This window comes from Lynx canadensis, chromosome A1 (genome assembly GCF_007474595.2).
Source record: "Lynx canadensis isolate LIC74 chromosome A1, mLynCan4.pri.v2, whole genome shotgun sequence".
Taxonomy (NCBI): domain Eukaryota; kingdom Metazoa; phylum Chordata; class Mammalia; order Carnivora; family Felidae; genus Lynx; species Lynx canadensis.
In genome coordinates, this window is record NC_044303.2 from 116,860,420 (window position 1) to 116,884,759 (window position 24,340).

Consider the following 24,340-nt stretch of genomic DNA (forward strand, 5'->3'; position numbering starts at 1 on the left):
CATTTTAAAAAGTCCCTTTCAAAGACTTATTCTTGGCAGTGGAGGTTTCCTAGTTCAGAGGGTTCTCTGAAGTCTTCAACACCAGAAATGTGAAATACAAAGATCAAAAGTGTGTCATCATTAATAACTATTTCCCCCCATTTTCAGGAACACATATAATCAGTCAAGAATTTTCCTAATCAACACTTAACAATTCTGTTTGCAAAATGTGTATTAACTCCAGTTGGATCTCTATAAATAGTTAAAACCTGTATGAAAAAAGGATTTCCACTGAAGTAAAAGTTGCCCCTGTGGTGAAACTAAGGGTCACATTCAATCAGAGGTACAAAATGTGTAACTTAGTAGCACAAAATGTGTTGCTATTCTCCAACAGCATTAAAGTAGCGGAATGGCAAAAGAGTAAGACTGAGCAGTATCAGAATTTATTACTTACGGTTTGGAGCCACATGATGTCGCTCTGTACCATAAAATTGATCTGCTAGAGAAAAAGAATATCCCTTCTGTTATAAAGAAGCTGCATCCACCATTCAGACAGAAATGGAGGATACATCGGCACAGACTGAACGGTTAGAAGATATTTCTTGATTTTGAAACGAGATCCCTTAATGAAAACAAAGCACTGCGGGCTCGAGATGGAGTTTTCCTGGGCAAGCGGCCAGGAATCCAAGCGTCTGCTGCTCTCACTTCTATTCCTCGCAGCCTGGAGGGCGGGGAGTGGCCAGGTCCACTACTCGGTCCCGGAGGAGGCCAAACACGGCACCTTCGTAGGACGCATCGCTCAGGACTTGGGGCTGGAGCTGGCGGAGCTGGTGCCACGCCTGTTCCGGGTGGCGTCCAAAGGCCAGGGGGACCTTCTGGAGGTAAATCTGCAGAATGGCATTTTGTTTGTGAATTCTCGCATCGACCGCGAGGAGCTTTGCGGGCGGAACCTGGAGTGCAGCATCCATCTGGAGGTGATCGTGGACAGGCCGCTGCAGGTTTTCCATGTGGAGGTGGAGGTGAAGGACATTAATGACAATCCTCCTGTGTTCCCCGGAACACAAAAGAATCTATTTATGGCGGAATCCAGGCCTATTGACACTCGGTTTCCACTAGAGGGCGCATCGGATGCAGATATCCGGGCCAACGCTATGCTGACCTACACACTGAGCCCCAATGAATATTTCTCGCTGGAAAAGCCGTCCGATGACGAGCGGGTAAAACGTCTTGGACTACTACTAAGGAAATCTTTAGACAGGGAAGAAGCTCCAGAAATTTTTTTAGTGCTCACAGCCACTGATGGCGGCAAACCTGAGCTGACTGGAACCGTTCAGTTACTCATCAAAGTGCTGGACGCCAATGACAATGCCCCAGCTTTTGACAGAACACTCTATGAGGTGAAAGTACAAGAAAATGTTTCTAATGGAACGTTGGTAATGAAACTAAACGCCTCAGATTTAGATGAAGGCTCGAATGCAGACATTATTTATTCATTCTCAACTGATATTTTACCAAATGTAGAATCCAAGTTTCACATAGATCCAATTACTGGAGAAATTATGGTAAAGGGATATATCGATTTTGAAGAAAGCAAATCCTATGAAATTCTTGTAGAGGGTATTGATAAAGGACAGCCCCCACTCTCTGGCCATTGTACAGTTATGGTGGAAGTCGAGGACACCAACGATAATGTTCCAGTAATGGAATTCAAGTCCCTGTCACTCCCAATCAGAGAAGACGCTCCACTAGGCACGGTCATCGCCTTGATCAGCGTGCATGACCTCGATTCTGGTGCCAACGGGCAGGTGACCTGCACCCTGTCACCCCATGTCCCCTTCAAGCTGGTGGCCACTTTCAAGAATTACTATTCGCTGGTGCTGGACAGCGCCCTGGACCGCGAGAGCGTGTCGGACTATGCTGTAGTGGTGACCGCACGGGACGGGGGCTCGCCTTCGCTGTCGGCCACGGCCAGCGTGTCCGTGGAAGTGGCCGACGTGAACGACAACGCGCCGACATTCGCGCAGGCCGAGTACACGGTGTTCGTGAAGGAGAACAACCCTCCCGGCTGCCACATCTTCACGGTGTCCGCGCGGGACGCGGACGCGCAGGAGAACGCGCTGGTGTCCTACTCGCTGGTGGAGCGGCGGGTGGGCGAGCGTGCGCTGTCGAGCTACGTGTCGGTGCACGCGGAGAGCGGCAAGGTGTACGCGCTGCAGCCGCTGGACCACGAGGAGCTGGAGCTGCTGCAGTTCCAAGTGAGCGCGCGCGACGCGGGCGTGCCCCCGCTGGGCAGCAACGTGACGCTGCAGGTGTTCGTGCTGGACGAGAACGACAACGCGCCCGCGCTGCTGCCGCTGCCTGGGGCGGGCGGCGCGGGCGGCGCCGTGAGCGAGCTGGTGTGGCGGTCGGTGGGCGCGGGCCACGTGGTGGCGAAGGTGCGCGCGGTGGACGCGGACTCGGGCTACAACGCGTGGCTGTCGTACGAGCTGCAGCCGGCGGCGGGTGGCGCGCGCAGCCCGTTCCGCGTGGCGCTGTACACGGGCGAGATCAGCACGACGCGCAGCCTGGACGAGGCGGACTCGCCGCGCCAGCGCCTGCTGGTGCTGGTGAGGGACCACGGCGAGCCGGCGCTGACGGCCACGGCCACCGTGCTGCTGTCGCTGGTGGAGAGCGGCCAGGCGCCCAAGGCCTCGTCGCGGGTGTTGGCGGGCGCCGCTGGCGCGGAGACGGCGCTGGTGGATGTCAACGTGTACCTGATCATCGCCATCTGCGCGGTGTCCAGCCTGCTGGTGCTCACGCTGCTGCTGTACGTGGCGCTGCGGTGCTCGGCGCCGCCCAGCGAGGGCGCGTGCGGGCCGGCGGGGAAGCCCACGCTGGTGTGTTCCAGCGCGGTGGGGAGCTGGTCGTACTCGCAGCAGAGGCGGCAGAGGGTGTGCTCTGGGGAGGGTCCGCCCAAGACCGACCTCATGGCCTTTAGTCCCAGTGTACCTGACTCTAGGGACAGAGAGGATCTGCAGCCAGCAACTGGAGATTCCCTTTCAAAGGTTAGTTTTAAATATCTTTTAGTTAACCTGAATTATTTAAAGTTTTACTTTCCTTTATTCTATCAATTTCTTCCTAATTAAAAAATGTTTACAGTGAAATTTCTCTGACATGCTTCTTCACTTGTTTTGTACCCAGTTTAGCTAATATCTTTTAGAATTATAGGACCCCAAGGCAATATATGTTGTCTTCATTATTCAATGCATATTTATATAATTAATGTTATAAATTTTGTGCTTACCATCTTCACTATTTATTTTCAGTTGTAATCAACACTTGAGAGAACCTTTTCCTTTCATTTGAATATAATACATTGAAAAGTGCCCGGATATAATAACTCAATCAATTATTTGAAAGCAAAACTTTTATTTCTTCTGTTCTCTGGCACAGAGAACAAACCCAAGCCTCTTGTTAGTTCTCTGGCAACGCTTGTGATGTGTGTGGCTCACAGGCCTTCCCGGGGATTGTGACTCAGGCTTCTGACCAGATGCTGCTTCTGTCTGGCCCCCTGCGCTTAAGGTTACTCTCCGTCTGGGATCGGTCTGTTGGTATTTTTTTTTTTAATGTTTCTTTTTAAGCGTTATTTATTTTTGAGAGAGAGAAACAGAGTGTGAGGGGGGAGGAACAGGGAGAGAGGGAGACACAGCCTCCCGTTCTACTTAAGAAGCTACTTAAATTTGGGGCACCATCTGACTTCTGCTTAGGTCCTGATCTCATGGTTCCTCTCTCTCTCTCTCTCTCTCTCTCTCTCTCTCTCTCTCTCTCTCCTCCTCGTGGGATTCTCTCTCTCTGCCCCTCACTCACTTGCATCCTCTTTCTCTCTCAAAAACCAAAGCTACTTAAATGAACCTCCAAAATAACTTTTCCTTATTTCTCCCCAAATGTAGCCAGTTTTAACTCTATAACTGTTACTAGTTTTTACCTGTTTCCTGTGCTTTATCTAAATATAATTGCACAAAATGTGTTATGTGTATGCCTGTGTTTGTGTGTTCTTCATATTTATCATTCATCATTCTCTGGAATCATCCATATTGCTGTGTGTAGTTGGAGTTCATTTAATTTGTTTTCTCTCCAGTAGTTTATGACTATATTATGAGTAATTTTCCCATTGTTGAGCATTTTGAATTGTTTCTCCTTTATGTCTGCTTCAAATAATGCTATCATAAATATATTCCAAAATTTTGGGGTGCCTGGGTGGCTCACTCAGTTGAGTGACTGACTCTGGATCTTGGCTCAGGTCATGATTTTACGGTTCATGGGTTTGAGCCCCGCATCCTCACGGAGCCTGCTTGGAATTCTGTCCTCTTTGCCCCTCACCTGCTTGTGCTCTCTCTCTCTCAAAATAAATAAATAAACTTAAAAAATATTTTCAGTGCCCATGTACACAGAATTGAAATTAGAACATAAAATATTTGCATAGATTCATCTTTAATATACAAAACAGATTTCCCAAATGTTTTTTATCCATTTACACTGTGCTAACAGTGTATTGCTCTACATCATCTCCCTAATTGGGCATTGTCAGATTGTCTATGTAGTTGCTATTTTGCTGGGTGTGTTTAGTATTTCCATGTTGTATTTCCTGATTTATAAATGAGGTTGAGCACCTGTTTGTATTATTATTGGCCATTTTATATCTTATGTATACAATTGCTGTTTGAGTCTCTGCCTATTTTTCTATTGTGTTGCATTTTCACTTGCTTTTTGAAAATTTCGTATATTCTGGATATAACAACTTTCTTGCTTTTGCATTCTTCTCCTCTTCATTATTTTATCTTTTGGTGAATAGAAATTTTAAATTTCAGTTAAGTTCAATTTATCAATCTTTTCATTTTTATTCTATGTCATGTAGATAATTTCTTTGGTATGTTTTGTTTCATTGTTCACATAAGATAGACATCCTTTTTTGAATTTTTTTTGTCTTTTGTGACATAGGGGTCAAGATTAATTTTCCCCAATGACATTCAACTGAAACAGCACCATTTCTTAAAAATGAATTCCACGTTTTGATAAAATATCCATTATATGGGTATGATCTTTTTTGTTCTATTTTTTTTTAATTTTTTTAATGTTTATTTATTTCTGAGGCAGAGAGAGACAGAGCATGAGTGGGGGAGGGTCAGAGAGAGAGGGAGACACAGAATCAGAAGCAGGCTCCAGGCTCTGAGCTGGCAGCACAGAGCCCGATGTCAGGCTTGAACTCACAAACCGTGAGATCATGACCTGAGCCGGTCGGTTGCTCAACCAACTGAGCCACCCAGGCGCCCCTGTTCTAATTTTTTTTGACTTAAAAACATTTTTTTTTTACATCAATGCCATGTTACCTCTTCCATGTCCACCTAAATTTGTATATAAATTTCATAAGAACAATTTGGTGAGGTTTTTATTTGGATTGCATTAAGTCTATTTAGAAATGTGAAGCACGTTGACATCTTTACAAAAATGAGTCAATTCATGAGCATGGTCTATTTATCTAAATAATCTTAATATTTCTTAATAATTCTTAATGTTTCTTAATATTTCAAAATTTTCTGTATAGAGGTCCTTTACATATTTCACTAGATTTATTTTTAGCTATTGACATTGGTAATCATGATAGATATCACCTCTAAGTTAAATTTTATTCTGTTTAATAATGGCACATGTGGATGTATGGTGTGGTTTGTTTTTGTTGTTGTTTTTTTTTTTTAATGGCTTTTTTTTTAATTTTTTTTCAACATTTATTTATTTTTGGGACAGAGAGAGACAGAGCATGAACGGGGGAGGGGCAGAGAGAGAGGGAGACACAGAATCAGAAACAGGCTCCAGGCTCCGAGCCATCAGCCCAGAGCCCGACGCGGGGCTCGAACTCACGGACCGCGAGATCGTGACCTGGCTGAAGTCAGACGCCCAACAGACTGCGCCACCCAGGCGTCCCTGTTGTTGTTTTTTTTTAATGTTTATTTTGAGAGAGAGAGAAAGAGTGAGAGTGAGTGTGGGGGAGGGATTGAGAGGGAGGAAAAGAGAGAATCCCAAGAAAACTCCACACTGTCAAGGCAGAGGCCAACATGGAACTTGATGTCTTGAACCCATGAGATCATGACCTAAGCCAAAGTCAGACTCTTAACCGACTGAACCACTCAGGTGCCCCTAGAATAATTTTTAGTAATTAAATTTTTTGTCAAATTTGGTGCAGCAGCATAAATTATTTATAAATCTCTAAAAGACTGCTTCAACTTCATGTGTTATTTTTGGGCAGTGTGGTAGACTTTTGTAAACTTTTACAAATAGCAGAGAAATATAGCTTAATAAAATTTTATTCTGGAGGATTTTTTTAGTGTTTATTTTTGAAGGAGAGAGGGACAGAGCATGAGCGGGGGAGGGGCAGAGAGAGAGGAAGACACAGAATACTAAGTGTGCTCCCCGGCTCTGAGCTGTCAGCACAAAGCCTGATGCGGGGCTTGAATTCACCAGCCGTGAGATCATGACCTGAGCCTAAGTCGGACCCTTAACTGACTGAGCCACCCAGGTGCCTCTATTCTGGAGTTTTGTAGGTAATGAATGATATCTAGACTCCAATGCAAAATTAAATTTTCTAGTGTAACATCTTCCTGAATGCTTCCCATTATATTAAGTAGAGATACCTCAAAACTCTGTCTGGTTTTCTTAACCTAAATTCATTGTCAAGGAAGGAGTTTTCTTTCTGTATCAAGGTTTAAATATAACTAAAATTTTTAGAGAAACTAGCAAATGAAAGGATCAGTTAATAAGGTAACCTATAATATTTGATTGAAATAATGGTTTGGAAAAAGATCTAAAGAATTTTCTTTACCTGTAGTGTTGTCTATGGAATTAAGAGCAGGGAGTCTATAACTATTGAGAACTTAACCACCCGAAAGAGATGAGTATTGAAAGACAAATGCAAGGCGATAATCCAAAAACTTAGTATTTTTGAACAGATGTGAATATGGATGTCAAGAGTCTTGTTTTCCCCTGAAATTTCTCTATGAAAAAAATCACAAACTAAAAGAAGCATATGATACTGTTGATGCTATTTTTTCCTTTGTGTATACTTTCAAAATATTTAAATATATACTGAAAATACTCTATAAATTACCATGCATACATAGTTAACATCACATTGTCAGTTTGACTGTTAAATACTTGACATTTACTTTTTTCAAAAGTAAATCTATTTATAATATATTTTTGGAGTTTCACATCAGTCATGGTTCTATAATAGAAGGTAAATCAACCTTAACATGATATTTTCAACATACTTGTTATCATTTTTTTTTGGTTTTTTACTTTTGTATATTAAACTGTTTTCAAATTATCATTATCAGGAACAGAAAATTTAAATTTCTTTAGTGTTTGGGTGATCTGAGGGCTGAGAGAAAAGCCATGTTAGTAGAGAGAATAAGAACTTTTGAAAAACTAAAGGGAATGGTAAATGTACTGTTAAATATTATATAAGAACTGTATCCAGTAACATTATCCTGTATCTTTACTACTTTGAACACTGGGAAGCAAGTGTATTTCAAATGACTTTGTATTTTCTACTACATTCTTATTTATCTTCTATTTTTTGTATTACACTTTTCCACATTTGTTTTATACTTTGACCCAAAAATAATACTTCAAGTCTCATATATCACTTAAACCAAACCTAAGGAACAAATTTGGGGTTTATGCTTTATATATACAAGGATCAAATAATAGAATTATTGATCCCCTGGACCCTATGTCTTCATAGGTAAGGCGTATTTTTTAATATTTATGGAATTCTAGGGAGTATATATACAAGCAGAAGTTTAAATACTTTTTCAGTGGAAAAAATTGGTGACATTTTCTTTTGGGACATTTCCTTCTGACCATATTTATAAGTAAGTCCAAGTGGTATCATGCAGCAGATGAACTGGATGATTAAAAAGAGATGAAATTAACATAGAGTTAGTCCAGTTAATAATGTGATTTCTATCTTTTAATTTTTACCGGAACCCACACATTTTATGGAGTAGTGTATCCACAAACAATATTAGTAGTTTGATTTGCTGCATAAAAGCAAAGATATGTGCTTTCACAATTTGTATCAACTGTGACTTATCAGGAATGCAAGCTGAAGAAACGCTGCCTAGATGCATCTAATTCAAAAAATGGTGTCAAGATGTTGACCAAGTCATGCTATGATTTTGGCCTCTAGAAAATGCAAATCTCCAAATTATGATTTTTTTTTTTTAGTCAGCAGTTAAAAGTAGGTGATATATAGAGAAATTAAAGAAATGGATTTTTAGCAATTTGAATATCAGGCTTCCAAAAGGGAACTCAGACAAGAATGCTATTCAAATAGCTTGTTACTTTGAAAATAACAAGTCAATATTAAATACTGCAAATAGGAATATAAATGTTTCATGAGTAATGTAGAAGTAGTTACAAACATCCCATCAAAATAATAGAAAACACTCAAGAAATTTCACAAGATATATTTAAATATGCAAATAAATGAAAAACTAAAGCTTTTAAAGTTAGTTAGGAATTCTATAAAGAATAGACCAATACAAATTACTCTAGTAAACATTGGTGTGGCATGATTAAAGTAGAATGGATTTTGCAATATTTTAATGAAAACTGATACCCTTTATTGTAACATTAATGATACATTTTGATTAGAGAGAAGGAAAATGAAGAATTCCTAAGAGTCATTGAAATTTGGAAATACTTAACGAATGGAAACAAAGCATAACAAAGTAAAAGCTCACCCTTCCGTCCACATGATGGCGCTGGAAACCGCAAGTTTGGTGGTGGTGTTTTTTTTTTTTTTTCCCCCGAAAAAGGAATACAGTGAGTTTATTTTCCTTAGACAGAAAGGAAAAAGGCCACTCCATTTTTTGCTCTGATGCTGAAGCTGAAAAGGTGAGCAAATAAAAAATTATAGCAAATTGGAAATTATGTTTCCAAAAGCTATCGTGTGATAGTGCAATAGACATTTGAAAATTGCAACGAATTTGCGATGGTATATTCTCAGAGGAGTCCAGGTTCCCGGCGCCTGCTGCTCTTGCTTCTGCTTCTTACAGCCTTGGAGGCAGGGAGTGGCCACGTCCATTACTCGATCCCGGAGGAGGTCAAACACGGCACCTTCGTGGGCCGCATCGCCCAGGACCTGGGGCTCGAGCTGGTGGAGCTAGTGCCACGCCTTTTCCGAGTGTCGTCCAAAGGTTATAGAGACCTTCTGGAAGTAAATCTGCAGAATGGCATTTTGTTTGTGAATTCTCGGATCGACCGGGAGGAGCTGTGTGGGCGGAACGCGGAGTGCAGCATCCACCTGGAGGTGATCGTGGACAGACCACTGCAGGTTTTCCATGTGGAAGTGGAGGTTAAGGACATTAACGACAACCCGCCCCGGTTCTTGCGTCGGGAACAAAGATTATTTATTTTAGAGTCAAGAATAGTAGATTCCCGGTTTCCGCTAGAGGGCGCATCTGATATGGATGTCGGAGCAAACGCAGAATTGAAATACAAATTAAATCCTAATGAATATTTTGACTTGGATGTTAAAACAAACGAAGAAGAAACAAACATTTTAGAGCTAGTATTGAAGAAAGCATTAGATAGAGAAGAAACCCAAGAACATCTTTTATTACTGACTGCAGTTGATGGAGGAAAACCTGAACTAACAGGTACAGTTCAATTATTGATCAGTGTATTGGATGCGAATGATAATGCCCCAAAATTTGATAAATCAGTTTATAATATAAAATTATTAGAAAATGCACCGAATGGGACATTAGTTATTAAACTGAATGCCTCAGATGCAGATGACGGCATTAATAAGGAAATAGTGTACCTTTTTAGTAATCTTGTTCTTGATAACGTCAGATCTAAATTTATAATCGATTCAAATAGTGGGGAAATAACAGTTAAGGGAGAACTGGATTATGAAGACTGTAATTTATATGAAATTAATATTGATGCTGTAGATAGAAGTTCATTCCCATTAACTGGACACTGCAAAGTTATAGTAAAACTTCTGGATGAGAATGATAATACCCCAGAGATGGTCATAACTTCCATCTCTCTGCCTGTTCAAGAAGACGCTTCACTGGGGACCGTCATTGCCCTGATCAGTCTGTCCGATCGCGACTCAGGTCCCAATGGGCAGGTGACCTGCACACTGTCACCCCATGTTCCCTTCAAGCTGGTGTCCACCTTCAAGAATTACTATTCGCTGGTGCTGGACAGCGCCCTGGACCGCGAGAGCGTGTCGGACTATGCTCTAGTAGTGACAGCACGGGACGGGGGCTCGCCTTCGCTGTCGGCCACGGCCAGCGTGTCCGTGGAAGTGGCCGACGTGAACGACAACGCGCCGGCATTCGCGCAGGCCGAGTACACGGTGTTCGTGAAGGAGAACAACCCTCCCGGCTGCCACATCTTCACGGTGTCCGCGCGGGACGCGGACGCGCAGGAGAACGCGCTGGTGTCCTACTCGCTGGTGGAGCGGCGGGTGGGCGAGCGTGCGCTGTCGAGCTACGTGTCGGTGCACGCGGAGAGCGGCAAGGTGTACGCGCTGCAGCCGCTGGACCACGAGGAGCTGGAGCTGCTGCAGTTCCAAGTGAGCGCGCGCGACGCGGGCGTGCCCCGCTGGGCAGCAACGTGACGCTGCAGGTGTTCGTGCTGGACGAGAACGACAACGCGCCCGCGCTGCTGCCGCTGCCTGGGGCGGGCGGCGCGGGCGGCGCCGTGAGCGAGCTGGTGTGGCGGTCGGTGGGCGCGGGCCACGTGGTGGCGAAGGTGCGCGCGGTGGACGCGGACTCGGGCTACAACGCGTGGCTGTCGTACGAGCTGCAGCCGGCGGCGGGTGGCGCGCGCAGCCCGTTCCGCGTGGCGCTGTACACGGGCGAGATCAGCACGACGCGCAGCCTGGACGAGGCGGACTCGCCGCGCCAGCGCCTGCTGGTGCTGGTGAGGGACCACGGCGAGCCGGCGCTGACGGCCACGGCCACCGGCTGCTGTCGCTGGTGGAGAGCGGCCAGGCGCCCAAGGCCTCGTCGCGGGTGTTGGCGGGCGCCGCTGGCGCGGAGACGGCGCTGGTGGAATGTCAACGTGTACCTGATCATCGCCATCTGCGCGGTGTCCAGCCTGCTGGTGCTCACGCTGCTGCTGTACGTGGCGCTGCGGTGCTCGGCGCCGCCCAGCGAGGGCGCGTGCGGGCCGGCGGGGAAGCCCACGCTGGTGTGTTCCAGCGCGGTGGGGAGCTGGTCGTACTCGCAGCAGAGGCGGCAGAGGGTGTGCTCTGGGGAGGGTCCGCCCAAGACCGACCTCATGGCCTTCAGCCCCAGCCTACCTCAAGGTCCTGGCTCTGCAGACATCGTGAGTCTCAAAAATATTATTCAGAAAAATTTTCGTTAAGTCTTTAATATTTAATATTTCCTTCCAACTTCTTTTTATTTTAAATTATGATTTTATATTTGATTATTGTCTCATCATTTAGATGTAAATTCTGAATTGGTATTAATTCATTTACTTAAAATTGGTTATGGTTAGAATTCATTTTAGTTTGTTGCATATAATCGCTTTGCACTAATGGATTTATTTCAGTAACATACCTCCCCTTTTTTAGGTTTTAAAAGTTGGAGTTAATGGACTAGTGTTCTTTGCACAATAGAAAGTGTTTCCAAAATTAAATTTTTTTTTTCAACTTTTTTTTTTTTTTTTTTTTTGGGACAGAGAGAGACAGAGCATGAACGGGGGAGGGGCAGAGAGAGAGGGAGACACAGAATCGGAAACAGGCTCCAGGCTCCGAGCCATCAGCCCAGAGCCCGACGCGGGGCTCGAACTCACGGACCGCGAGATCGTGACCTGGCTGAAGTCGGACGCTTAACCGACTGCGCCACCCAGGCGCCCCCCAAAATTAAATTTTTAATAAATATTTTAATTTTCAATCTTTAGGAAATGTAGGAAGATACTTGTATGACATATTTGGTGGAGTTATTTATTTTCAAAGTCTCCTATTATGACAGTGAATTTTTTTTTACAGTGAAGTGTTTCTTTTAAAATTATTTATTTTTTAATGTTTATTTTATTTTTTGAGAGAGATAGAGCATGAGTGGAGGGGGAGGCAGAAAGAGGGGAGACACAGAATCCGAAGCAGGCTCCAGGCTCTGAACTGTCTGAACAGAGCCTGACATGGGGCTCAAACTGGCGACTGTGAGATCGAGACCTGAGCCGAAGTTGGATGCTTAACTGACTGAGCCAGGCACCCCTTAACTTCCTTTTTAAGTAATATTTGTATACTGAATGATTCTTTTCAGGTTTCTCTAAATGGTTGGCTTTCACATACTTATGATGAATTTGATATTTATGATTAATTTTTTAACTTTAGAGGCTTCATTTATTTTTGAATATGAAATATACTTATATGGTTTACAGTGGTTTAAAATGTTTCCCTTCCAACTTCTGTATCAAGTCACTCAGTATACTTCCTTGAATATTTCTAAATTTAAAAAATTTTAATTGTTTTATTTTAGAGAGAGAGCACAAAAGCGGGGGCGAGGGAGAGAGTGAGAATCTTTAGCAGGCTCCACGCTCAGCACAGAGCCTGACATGGGGCTCAATCCCAGGACCCTGGGATCGCGACCTGAACTGACATCAAAAGTGGGACACTTAGTTGACTGAGCCAACCAGGCACCCCTTAACTTTAATTAGCTAATTCAATTTTTTAATGTTTATTTTTGAGAGAGAGACAGAGCATGAGCAGAGGAGGAGCAGAGAGAGAGGGAGACACAGAATCCAAAGCAGGTTCAAGGCTCTGAGTTTGTCAGCACAGAGCCTGATGTGGGGTCTGAACCCACGAACTCTGAGATCATGACCTGAGCCTAAGCCAGACACTTAACCAACTGATCCACCCAGGCGCCCCTAATTAGCTAGTTTTAAAGTTGATATTCAGAGGGACTCTTGACTTACAGCAAAATTTATGAAAAATCTTAACTGCTCTAGAAAACCTTCTACAATAAGACTGAAAGCTAATATATCTTTTCTCTAGGCTAATTGCCTGCAAGCAAAGGAAAATTTCATTTGGATGTTATTATTCGTTAGCATATGAACTCTTTGTGTACCCACACTAAAAGCAATAGAAACTCAGCAATAGGGAGTATTAGATAGATCTAGATTAATTAGTTTAAGATGATGCTTCTCATCTTGGTATTACAGTAGTCTGTGAGGATTTTGCAAGTATATAAGAATTTTGGAGCATGGGTGGTGGTATGTGTCCATTTGACAAATCCTTTTGTGACTCTCATTTTCTCATTTTGAGGAAGAGTTTAATCATCTCCAGCTGATAACATTACAGATGAATTCATGGTAAAATTTACATTTGGGCTTGACTTTGATATCAGGATAACATTTTTATAGGTAAAGAGAGAGGTAATTTTAGAAACACTTTGAACAAAGGTTGCACTGACGAAGAAGACAAGGAGGTGATCTATTTCGTCTGCAAAATAGAATTCACATTGGAGAGTAGTCAAAAATAAAACTGGGAATGTTGGTTTTGATCTCATCTCAGGTCGTGTAGAAGTTATTCTAATGTCATGGAATTTCTACCTTTAACTGTACTCATGAAAATAAATATGGTAGTATGTGAAAGAAAAGACAGATGGACTGTGACAGACTTTGAATAGGGCAAGTAAGGGATGAGGACTGATAAAAAATTCATACAGGTGACATGTACAATGTTCACTGCATTAAATCAAAATGAGAATTTCAAGGGTTTGAATTGGGGGGTTGTTAATGATGTCTCTTCATGGGGCGCCTGGGTGGCGCAGTCGGTTGGGCGTCCGACATCAGCCAGGTCACGATCTTGCGGTCCGTGAGTTCGAGCCCCGCGTCGGGCTCTGGGCTGATGGCTCAGAGCCTGGAGCCTGTTTCCGATTCTGTGTCTCCCTCTCTCTCTGCCTCTCGCCTGTTCATGCTCTGTCTCTCTCTGTCCCAAAAATAAATAAACGTTGAAAAAAAATTTAAAAAAAATGATGTCTCTTCATAATCTTCAAAGTGTAATCAAATTAGTTTCTGAGAGTCATCACCATGCATAGGTAAAATGTCAATGAGAACCATAGAAAGAGGGAAAGAAGATGTGGGTTTGGGAATAACTTCAATAAAAGTCTTATTTGAAGCATTGGAAATGGATGAGGACACTTAAAGGAAAGCATATACAAAGTTAAGATTGAGAGAAAAGGATGAACTCATTTAGGAGTAGCTGAAGGATCAGAGCAGCAAAGAACTATGGGTAGATATTCCACTAGAATTTGCAAGAATCAAGTAGGTTAAGGAAAATTTTTTGAAGGGGAGGCCTAATATAAACTGCAGGGAAATTTAGAAATGGAAAGAATATGCACTAAAATTTTCATCTTCCATCATTAAATTTTTTTAATGTTTATTTATTTTTGAGAGAGAGAGAGAGAGAGAGAGAGAGAGAGAGCACGAGCAGGGGAGGAGCAGAGAGAGAGGGAGACAGAATCAGAAGCAGCTCCAGGCTCTGAGCTGTCAGAACAGAGCCCAATGTGGGGCTCAAACTCAGGAACTGGAAGATCATGACCTGAGCTAAAGTCTGACGCTTAACCCAGTGAGCCACCTGGGCGCCCCCATCTTCCATTATTAAGTAAAAGAAACAGTCTTAGGAGTATTTGATATTCACTGAAAAAAGAAATAATGGACTGCAATCTATAAGATTTTTAAAATGTGGATAAAATTTGTTAATTTAAAATTACATTCTTTTCCTATAGCAAAATATAATAACATATCCTGTAACAGAAGAATATGCACAAGTTTCTTCTCTACATAAAGAGATTAGGATAGTTTGCACTTCTAAATCCCAGGCTTACTTCAGATCACAAATTTTCTAACCTGGTTGATAACAGTAATTAAATTATTGGGAGAAAGTTGTTTCTCTATGAATTACCTGATCCCTTACCCTAGTCTAAATTCATAAAAGAAGTCAGACGAGATGAAAATGGCTCTGAAAATTATAAACATAAGGAGATTTACTATTAAGGCAAAATAAGATTTTTTTAAAATTTAAAGTGCTATAGCGTAGCGAAGTTATGTGAATTCATTTCTTACCCTTTGTAGTCGCATGATGTCGCTGTCTACCATGAAGTTAATCTAGTTGTTACAGTATTCAAAATTCATTCCTTCTGTTACTGCTTGGTTCCACAAGCGCTGAGTGATGGCAGGCGCAGAATTGGATTAACAGAGTCGGATCATACAATATTTCATCTTAATGACGAGGCAAGATCTTCTGATGGAAATAAAACAAGTATTTGACATGGTTATTACCCTGGAAGGCCCACTGGGATCTCGGTGTCTGCTGCTCTCGCTTCTGCTGCTCGTAGCCTGGGAGGAGGGCAGCTGCCAGGTTCAGTACTCGGTCCCGGAGGAGGCTAAACATGGCACCTTCGTGGGCCGCATCGCCCAGGACCTGGGGCTGGAGCTGGCGGAGCTGGTGCCGCGCCTTTTCCGAGTGGAGTCCAAAGGCCGCGGGGATCTTCTCGAGGTAAATCTGCAGAATGGCATTTTGTTGTGAATTCTCGGATCGACCGCGAGGAATTGTGTGGGCGAAACGCGGAGTGCAGCATCCACCTGGAGGTGATCGTGGACAGGCCGCTGCAGGTTTTCCATGTGGAAGTGGTGGTGAAGGACATTAATGACAACCCGCCTGTGTTTCGTTTAAAGGAACAAAGAGTGCTGATTTACGAATCAAGGCTGCCAGATTCTCTGTTTCCACTAGAGGGCGCGTCAGATGCGGATGTTGGCTCAAATTCTCTTTTAACCTATAGACTCAGTTCCAGCGAATACTTCTCCCTAGATGTGAAAACCAACAGTGATGACAATACACAAATTGGGCTCGTATTAAAGAAATCCTTGGACAGAGAGGAAGCTCCCGAACATAACTTATTTCTGACAGCCACTGACGGAGGCAAACCTGAACTCACAGGCACTGTTCAGCTGCTGGTCACTGTGCTGGACGTGAATGACAATGCTCCCGATTTCGAACAGACTGAATATGAAGTAAGAATATTCGAAAACTCGGGTAACGGAACAATAGTAATCAGACTTAATGCTTCTGATCGGGATGAAGGAATGAATGGGGAGATTTCATACTCTTTTAATAGTCTGGTTCCAACCATGGTTAGCGACCAGTTTAAAATAGATCCAAATACTGGAGAAATAGTAATTAGAGGGAATTTAGATTTTGAAAAAGTAAATTTATACAAAATTCGTATTGACGCGACGGACAAAGGCCACCCACCCATGGCTGGCCATTGCACCGTTTTATTGAAGGTTTTGGATGAAAATGATAATGTCCCTCAGATTGCATTGACTTCTTTATCCTTACCTGTCCGAGAGGACGCTCAAATAGGTACTGTGATTGCCCTCATTAGCGTGTCAGATCTCGACTCCGGTGCCAACGGCCAGGTGACCTGCTTTCTGACGCCCCATGTCCCCTTCAAGCTGGTGTCCACCTTCAAGAATTACTATTCGCTGGTGCTGGACAGCGCCCTGGACCGCGAGAGCGTGTCGGACTATGCTCTAGTAGTGACAGCACGGGACGGGGGCTCGCCTTCGCTGTCGGCCACGGCCAGCGTGTCCGTGGAAGTGGCCGACGTGAACGACAACGCGCCGGCATTCGCGCAGGCCGAGTACACGGTGTTCGTGAAGGAGAACAACCTCCCGGCTGCACATCTTCACGGTGTCCGCGCGGGACGCGGACGCGCAGGAGAACGCGCTGGTGTCCTAACTCGCTGGTGGAGCGGCGGGTGGGCGAGCGTGCGCTGTCGAGCTACGTGTCGGTGCACGCGGAGAGCGGCAAGGTGTACGCGCTGCAGCCGCTGGACCACGAGGAGCTGGAGCTGCTGCAGTTCCAAGTGAGCGCGCGCGACGCGGGCGTGCCCCCGCTGGCAGCAACGTGACGCTGAAGGTGTTCGTGCTGGACGAGAACGACAACGCGCCCGCGCTGCTGCCGCTGCCTGGGGCGGGCGGCGCGGGCGGCGCCGTGAGCGAGCTGGTGTGGCGGTCGGTGGGCGCGGGCCACGTGGTGGCGAAGGTGCGCGCGGTGGACCGCGGACTCGGGCTACAACGCGTGGCTGTCGTACGAGCTGCAGCCGGCGGCGGGTGGCGCGCGCAGCACGTTCCGCGTGGCGCTGTACACGGGCGAGATCAGCACGACGCGCAGCCTGGACGAGGCGGACTCGCCGCGCCAGCGCCTGCTGGTGCTGGTGAGGGACCACGGCGAGCCGGCGCTGACGGCCACGGCCACCGTGCTGCTGTCGCTGGTGGAGAGCGGCCAGGCGCCCAAGGCCTCGTCGCGGGTGTTGGCGGGCGCCGCTGGCGCGGAGACGGCGCTGGTGGATGTCAACGTGTACCTGATCATCGCCATCTGCGCGGTGTCCAGCCTGCTGGTGCTCACGCTGCTGCTGTACGTGGCGCTGCGGTGCTCGGCGCCGCCCAGCGAGGGCGCGTGCGGGCCGGCGGGGAAGCCCACGCTGGTGTGTTCCAGCGCGGTGGGGAGCTGGTCGTACTCGCAGCAGAGGCGGCAGAGGGTGTGCTCTGGGGAGGGTCCGCCCAAGACCGACCTCATGGCTTTTAGCCCTGGCCATCCACCCTGTCCATTAGTGGGTGATACGAGCCAACATCAGGATTTATATGATGATCATGGTGCCAAGGTAAGTCTGAATTTTCATAATTAACATTTAATATATACTTGAAATGTTAAATTGTTTCCCAAGAATTTTTTTATGTTTTCCTATTTTTAAAAATTGGAACACATTTACTTAAAATACATCTGTTCATTATTTGGTTAACTATCGTAATCTATGTGGTTTGTTACTGGTCTTAATTTAAACTGGAACCAGACTTTCTATTTGTGGCGTTTCCTTTAATTGTGATAAACATTTTTTTCTAATTAATTCTGTAGAATTTTTCATTCTTTGTGTTTGATTCAAATAGTGTAGAAAGAGAAATTCAAGGGATTTGCACTTTGAGCAAGTAAATTCATATAAATATGCATTCCTCAGGCACTGCAAATCTCTTGAAAAGTAAATTTTGAAAAATCTCTTATTTTGAATTTTATTTGGTGAGTTGCTTTTTCAAGGAGAGCTATTTCTTTAAAATTTTTTTAAATTTAAATTCCAGTTAGTTAACATACAGAGTTACATTAGTTTCAGGTGTACAACTTAGTGATTCAATATTTTCATACAATACCAGATGCTCATCACAAGTGCACTCCTTAATCCCTATCATCTATTTAACCCTATGGTAAACATCAGTTTGCTCTCTATAGTTAAGGGTCTGTTTCTTGATTTGCTTCTTTCTTTTTTCCCCTTTTCTCTTTGTTTTGTTTCTTAAATTGCACATATGAATGAAATCATATTGTATTGGTCTTTCTCTGACTTATTTTTCTTAGCATAATACTCTGGCTCCATCCACCTTGTTGCAAATGGCAAGATTTCATTCTTTTTACGGCTGAGTAATATTCCATCGTGAATCTATGTACCACATTTTCTTTATCCATTCATCAGTTGAAGGACGCTTGTGCTGTTTCCATACTTTGCCTATTGTAGATAATGCTGCTGTAAACATCAGTGTGCATGTATCCCTTTGAATTATTATTTTTGTATTCTTTGGTTAATACCTAGTAGTGCAATTGCTGGGTAATAGGGTAGTTCTATTTTGAACTTTTGGAGGAATCTCCATACTGTTTTCCAGAGTGGCTGCACCAGTTTGCATTCTCACCAGCAGTGTAGGAGGGTTCCCCTTTCTTCACATCCTTGTCAACACCCGTGGTTTCTTGTGTTTTTGATTGTAGCCATTCTGACATGTATGCCATGATATCTCATTATAGTTTTGATTTGTATTTCCCTGACTGTGAGTGATATTGAGCATCTTTTCTTTTGTCTTTGGGCCATATGGATGCCTATTTTGGAAAAAAGTCTATTCATGTCTTCTGCCCATTTTAAATCAGATTATTCATTTTGGGGTGTTGAGTTTTATAAGTACTTCCTATATTTGGATATCAACCCTTTATTAGATATGTCATTTGCAAATATCTTCCCCATTCTGCAGGTTGCCTTTTACTTTTGTTGACGGATTCCTTCACTTAGCAGAAGTTTTTATTTTGATGAAGTTCCAATGGTTTATTTTTGCTTTTGTTTCCCTTGCCTCAGTTGACATATCTAGAAAGAACTTGCTATTGGTCATGTCAAAAAGGTTACTACTTGCGTTCTCCTCTAGGATTTTCACGGTTTCAGGTCTATCATTTAGGTCTTTAATCTACTTTGAATTTATTTTTGTGTATTATTTTGTGTAAGAAAGTGGTCCAATTTGTTCTTTTGCATGTTATCATCCGGTTTTCCCAACACCATTTGTTGAAGAGACTGTCTTTTTTCCCTTGGATATTATTTTCTTCTTTGTCAAAGATTAATTGACCATTTAGTTGTGGGTTCATTTCTGGGTTTTCTATTCTGTTCTGTTGATCTCTGTGTCTATTTTTGTACCAATACCATACTGTCTTGATCACTACAGCTTTGGAATATAACTTGAAGTCCAGAGATGTGATGCCTCCAGCTTTGGTTTTATTTTTCAAGGTTGCTTTGGCTCTTCAGGGTCTTTTGTGACCTAAAATGTAAATTTTTGGATTATTTGTTCCTGCTCTATGAAAAATGCTGCTGATATTTTGTTAGGGATTGCATTATATGTGTAGATTGCACTGGGTAGTTTTGACATTTTAACAATATTTGTTCTTTGAATCCATGAGCAGGGAATGTCTTTCCATTTCTTTGTGTCATCGTCAATTTCTTTCACAAGTGTTTTATAGTTTTCACAGTACAGGTATTTTACCCCTTTGGTTAGGTTTATTCCTAGACATCTTATTGGTTTTGGTGTAAGTGTGAATGAGATTGATTCCTTAATTTCTCTTTCTGCTATTTCATTATTGGTGTATAGAAATGCAACAGATTTCTGCACGTTAATTTTGTGTCTTGCGACCTTACTGAATTTGTGTATCATTTCTAACAGTTTTTTGGTGGAGTCTTTCAGGTTTCCTACATAGAGTATCATGTCATCTGCAAATAGTCAAAGTTTGACTTCTTCCTTGCTGATTTGGATGCCTTTTATTTCTTTTTGTTGTCTGACTGCTGTGGCTGGGACTTCCAGTACTATGTTAAATAACAGTAGTGAGAGTGAACATCCTTATCTTTTTCATGACTGTAGAGGAAAAGCTCTCAGTTTTTCCTCACTGAGAATATTAGCTGTGGGTTTTTAACATATGGCCTTTATTATGTTGAGGTATGTTCCCTCTAAACCTACTTTGTTGAGAGTTTTTATCATGCATGGATTTTGTGCTTTGTCAAATGCTTTTTCTGCATCTACTGAAAGGATCATATGGTTCTTATTCTTTATTTTTGGGGTGTATTACATTGATTGATTTATAAATAAATTAAAGTAATATTCTTTATTAATGGGGTATATTACATTGATTGATTTGTAAATATTGAACCACCTTGCAACCTAGAAATAAATCCCACTTGATCATGGTGAATGATTTTTTTTAAATGTATTGTTGGATTCAGCCTCATAGAATAAGTTTGGAAGTTTTCTTTACCTTTCCGTTTTTTCAAATAGTTTGAGAAGAATAGGTATTAACTCTTTTTTTTAACTTTTGTATTCCCATCTTTTTTTTTTAATATTTATTTATTTTTGAAAGAGAGAGGGAGACACACACACAGTGTGAGTAGGGGAGGGGCAGAGAGAGAGGGAGACAGAATCTGAAGAAGGCTCCAGGCTCCAAGCTGTCAGCATAGAGCCCAGTGTGGAACTTGAACTCATGAACTGTGAGATCATGACCTGAGCTGAAGTTGGACACTTAACTCACTGAGCCACCCACTCACCCCTATTAACTCTTCTTTAAATGTTTGGTAGAATTTGCCTTGAAGCCATCTGGCCCTGGACTTTTGTTTCTTGGGAGTTTTTTGATTACTGATTCCATTTCTTTGCCATTTCAGAAATAGGTCTGTTCAAGTTTTCTGTTTCTTCCTATTTCAGTTTTGGTAATTATATGTTTCTAGGAATTTATCCATCTCTTTCAGGTTGTCCAATTTATTGGCATATAGTTTTTCATAACATTCTCTTATAATTGTTTGTATTTATGTGGTGTTGGTTGTTATTTCTCCTCTCTCTTTGTGATTTTTAAAAATTTGGGTCTTTTCTCTTTTCTTTCTGATAAGTCTGCCTAGACGTTTATGAATTTTATTAATGTTTTCAAAGAACCAGCTGCTGGTTTCATTGATCTGTTCTATTGTTTTTCTCTTTTTTTAAGTTTGTATATCATTTATTTCTGCTCTAATCTCTCCTATTTCCCTCCATCAGTTGGCTTTAGGCTTCATTTATTGTTCTTCCTCTAGCTCCTTTAGGTGTAAGTTCAGGCTGTTTATTTGAGATTTTTTCTTGCTTCTTAAGGTAACCCTGTATTGCTATATACTTTTTTTCTTAGGACAGCTTTTGCTGCATCGCCAAGGTTTTGCACCATCGTTTGTTTCTATGTATTTTTAAAAATCTCTTCTTTGATTTCCTGGTTGACCCATTCAATGTGTATCATCATGATGTTTAACCTCCCTGTGTTTGTGGTCTTTCCAGATTTTTCTTGTGGTTGACTTCTAGTTTCATAGTGTTCTGGTTAGAAAAGGTGCATGGTGTGATTTCAGTCTTTTTATATTTGTTGAGGCTTGATTTGTGACCTAATAAGTGATCTATTCTGGAGAATGTTCCATGTGCACTCCAGAAGAGTGTGAATTCTACTGCTTTAGGATGGAATGTTCTGAATATAACTGTTAAGTCCATCTGGTCCAATGTGTCATTTAAAGCCATTGTTTCCTTGTTTATTTTCTGTTTAAATGATCTGTCCATTGATATAAGTGGGGTGGTAAAGTCCCCTACTGTTATTGCATTATTATCAATTAGTTCCCTTATATTTGTTATTAGTTGTTTTACATATTTGGGTGCTTTCACGTTGGGTGCATAAATATTTACAATTGTTAGATCTTCTTGGATTGTCTCCTTCATTATGATATAGTACCCTCCTTTAAGGTAAGTGTACTCTTAATCCCCTTTACCTATTTCACCCTTCTTCCCACCCACCTCCCCTCTGGTAACCATCTTCTCTTAGTTAAGAGTCTGTTTTTTGTTTGTTTGTTTGTCTCATTTTTCCCCTTTATTCATTGTTTTTTTGTTTCTAAATTCCACATATGAATGAAATCATATGGTAGTTGTAGTTCTCTGACTGATTATTTTACTTAGCATTATACTCTCTAGATCTATCCATATATTTGCAAATGGCAGGATTTCATTCTTTTTATGGCTAAATAATATTCCATTGTATATATATACCTATCTTCTTTAGCCACTCATCTATCAATGGAATGGGCTGCTTCCATAATTTGGCTGTTGTAAATAATGCTGCAGTAAACAGGGGTGCATATATCCCTTCACTTGGTGTTTTCATATTCTTTGGGTAGATACTCAGTAGCGTAATAAATGGACCATATGATAATTCTATTTTAAATTTTTGATGAACTTCCATATTGTCTTCTATAGTGTCCACACCAGTTTGCATCCCTCCCAAAGTGCATGAGGGTTCCATTTTCTCCATATCATCACCAATACTTGTTGCCTTTTTTTTTTTTTAATTTTAGCCATTCTGATAGGTATGAGGTGATACCTCATTATGGTTTTGACTAGCGTTTCCCTGCTGTTGAGTGAATGTTGGACATCTTTTCGTGTGTCTTTTGGCCATCTGTATGTTTTTCTTTGGAGAAATGTCTATTCACATTTTCTGCCCATTTTTAATTGGATTATTTGGTTTTTGGGTGTTGAGTTGTATAAGTTCTTTATACATTTTGGATACTTACCCTTCAGATATGTCATCTGGAAATATCTTCTCCCATTCAGTTGGTTGTCTTTTAGTTTTTGTTGCCTGTTTCCTTTGCTGTGCAAAAGTTTTTTATTTTAATGAGGTCCAAATAGTTTATTTTTGCTTTATTTACCTTGCCTCAGGTGACACATCTAGAAATATGTTATGGCCAATGTCAGAGAAATTACTGCAAGTGCTCATTTCTATGATTTTTATGATTTCAGCTCTCACATTTAGGTCCTTAATCCATTTTGAGTTTATTTTGTATATGTGTAAGAAAGTGGTCCATTTTCATTCTTTTGCATGAGCTGTCTGTTTTTCCAACATCATTTGTTGAAGAGACTGTATTTTTTTCCATTGCATATTCTTGCTTCCAAGTGTTGTGAGTTTCAGAATTTTAGTGAACATTTATATTTCTTGCTTATTTAAAAGAAAGGTATGTGTAAGTCAAAGAAAGGAGGGTCACCAGGATGATGTGAGCTTTGGAAGCTGTATTATCTGAGTAACTGATTATGTTACCCATGACTGTAACTTTTTTGTAATGTAGTTTGATTTTTTTAACTCTAAATTAGACTCTGATTTGTATGGTCACATAAATTCACCCCTCTAGCTCACACCTAGTTGGGACTAATATGTAATGTCCACAGCAGACTTTCAAGAACCATTTATAGTACTTAACTTTAAAGAAATGAGGGCGCTTTAGAAATGTGAACCAGTAGGCTTAGCTAATTATATTCATAGTTGCTGTTTATAGAGTTGTTATTAGTATACCTTTTGAGTTTATAGTCAACATATCATCCTGAAATATTCTTTAACTTATAACTAGCTCCCCTATTCTCCATTTTAAAAGGAAATCTAAGTTAAGACTACGATTTCCAACCAACCAGTCTTAAACATTTTTTATAAACCTATGCCACTGTAAGTTATATGACTAAATGCTATTAAGACAATTAATTATGAGAATGTGGTTTTAAAATTTTTACCTGCTCTTATTTAGTGTTACTATATAAATGGTATGCCTCTGTGGTTTTATTGTCATTTTTTGTGCTAATTAAAACCATGCAGATTGGAAAATCTCAGGCAGATCAAAATTGGAAAGCAATACAGGTGTAATAATTATTCTACTTGCAATTGGGAACATGGGAATTAAAATCTCATGAGAATTTGCTCTGTTAAGTAAAACTGAAAATGATAAACACCCCAAGCTTGATTGAAGGATTGCTCTAAGTATGACAGATGAATATTAACCTTATGTGATGAAATAAATTTATGTTATGAAATAATCTCAATTAAATTGGAGACTGTAAAAACAGGTGGACATTCATAAAATCTGGGACTTAGAAAGAATGGAAAGAATAAAGAGATAAGAACCATGAAGTTTTGGAA

The 24,340-nt window shown here is 41.9% G+C and overlaps 3 protein-coding genes across 3 annotated transcripts; all 3 read left to right on the top strand.

Annotated features, from left to right (window-relative positions):
- The first annotated feature begins 559 nt into the window (after positions 1-559).
- On the top strand, positions 560-6,905 carry LOC115517042 (protocadherin alpha-4-like). Its single transcript, XM_032593857.1, has 3 exons — positions 560-3,023; positions 3,473-3,561; positions 6,839-6,905. The coding sequence occupies exons 1-3, from the start codon at positions 606-608 to the stop codon at positions 6,903-6,905; spliced, it is 2,574 nt and encodes an 857-aa protein (XP_032449748.1). The 5' UTR covers positions 560-605.
- A 1,981-nt stretch (positions 6,906-8,886) lies between these two features.
- On the top strand, positions 8,887-11,406 carry LOC116738183 (protocadherin alpha-5-like). The gene is given in 4 exon segments (XM_032593858.1): positions 8,887-10,631; positions 10,634-10,999; positions 11,002-11,093; positions 11,095-11,406. Coding segments are annotated over 4 exon segments (2,391 nt in total). The 5' UTR covers positions 8,887-9,010.
- A 3,809-nt stretch (positions 11,407-15,215) lies between these two features.
- Positions 15,216-17,708, top strand: LOC115516883 (protocadherin alpha-6-like). Its single transcript, XM_030320029.1, is given in 7 exon segments — positions 15,216-15,566; positions 15,569-16,727; positions 16,729-16,786; positions 16,788-16,944; positions 16,947-17,110; positions 17,112-17,591; positions 17,593-17,708. Coding segments are annotated over 7 exon segments (2,385 nt in total). The 5' UTR covers positions 15,216-15,271; the 3' UTR covers positions 17,665-17,708.
- The last annotated feature ends 6,632 nt before the right edge of the window (positions 17,709-24,340 follow it).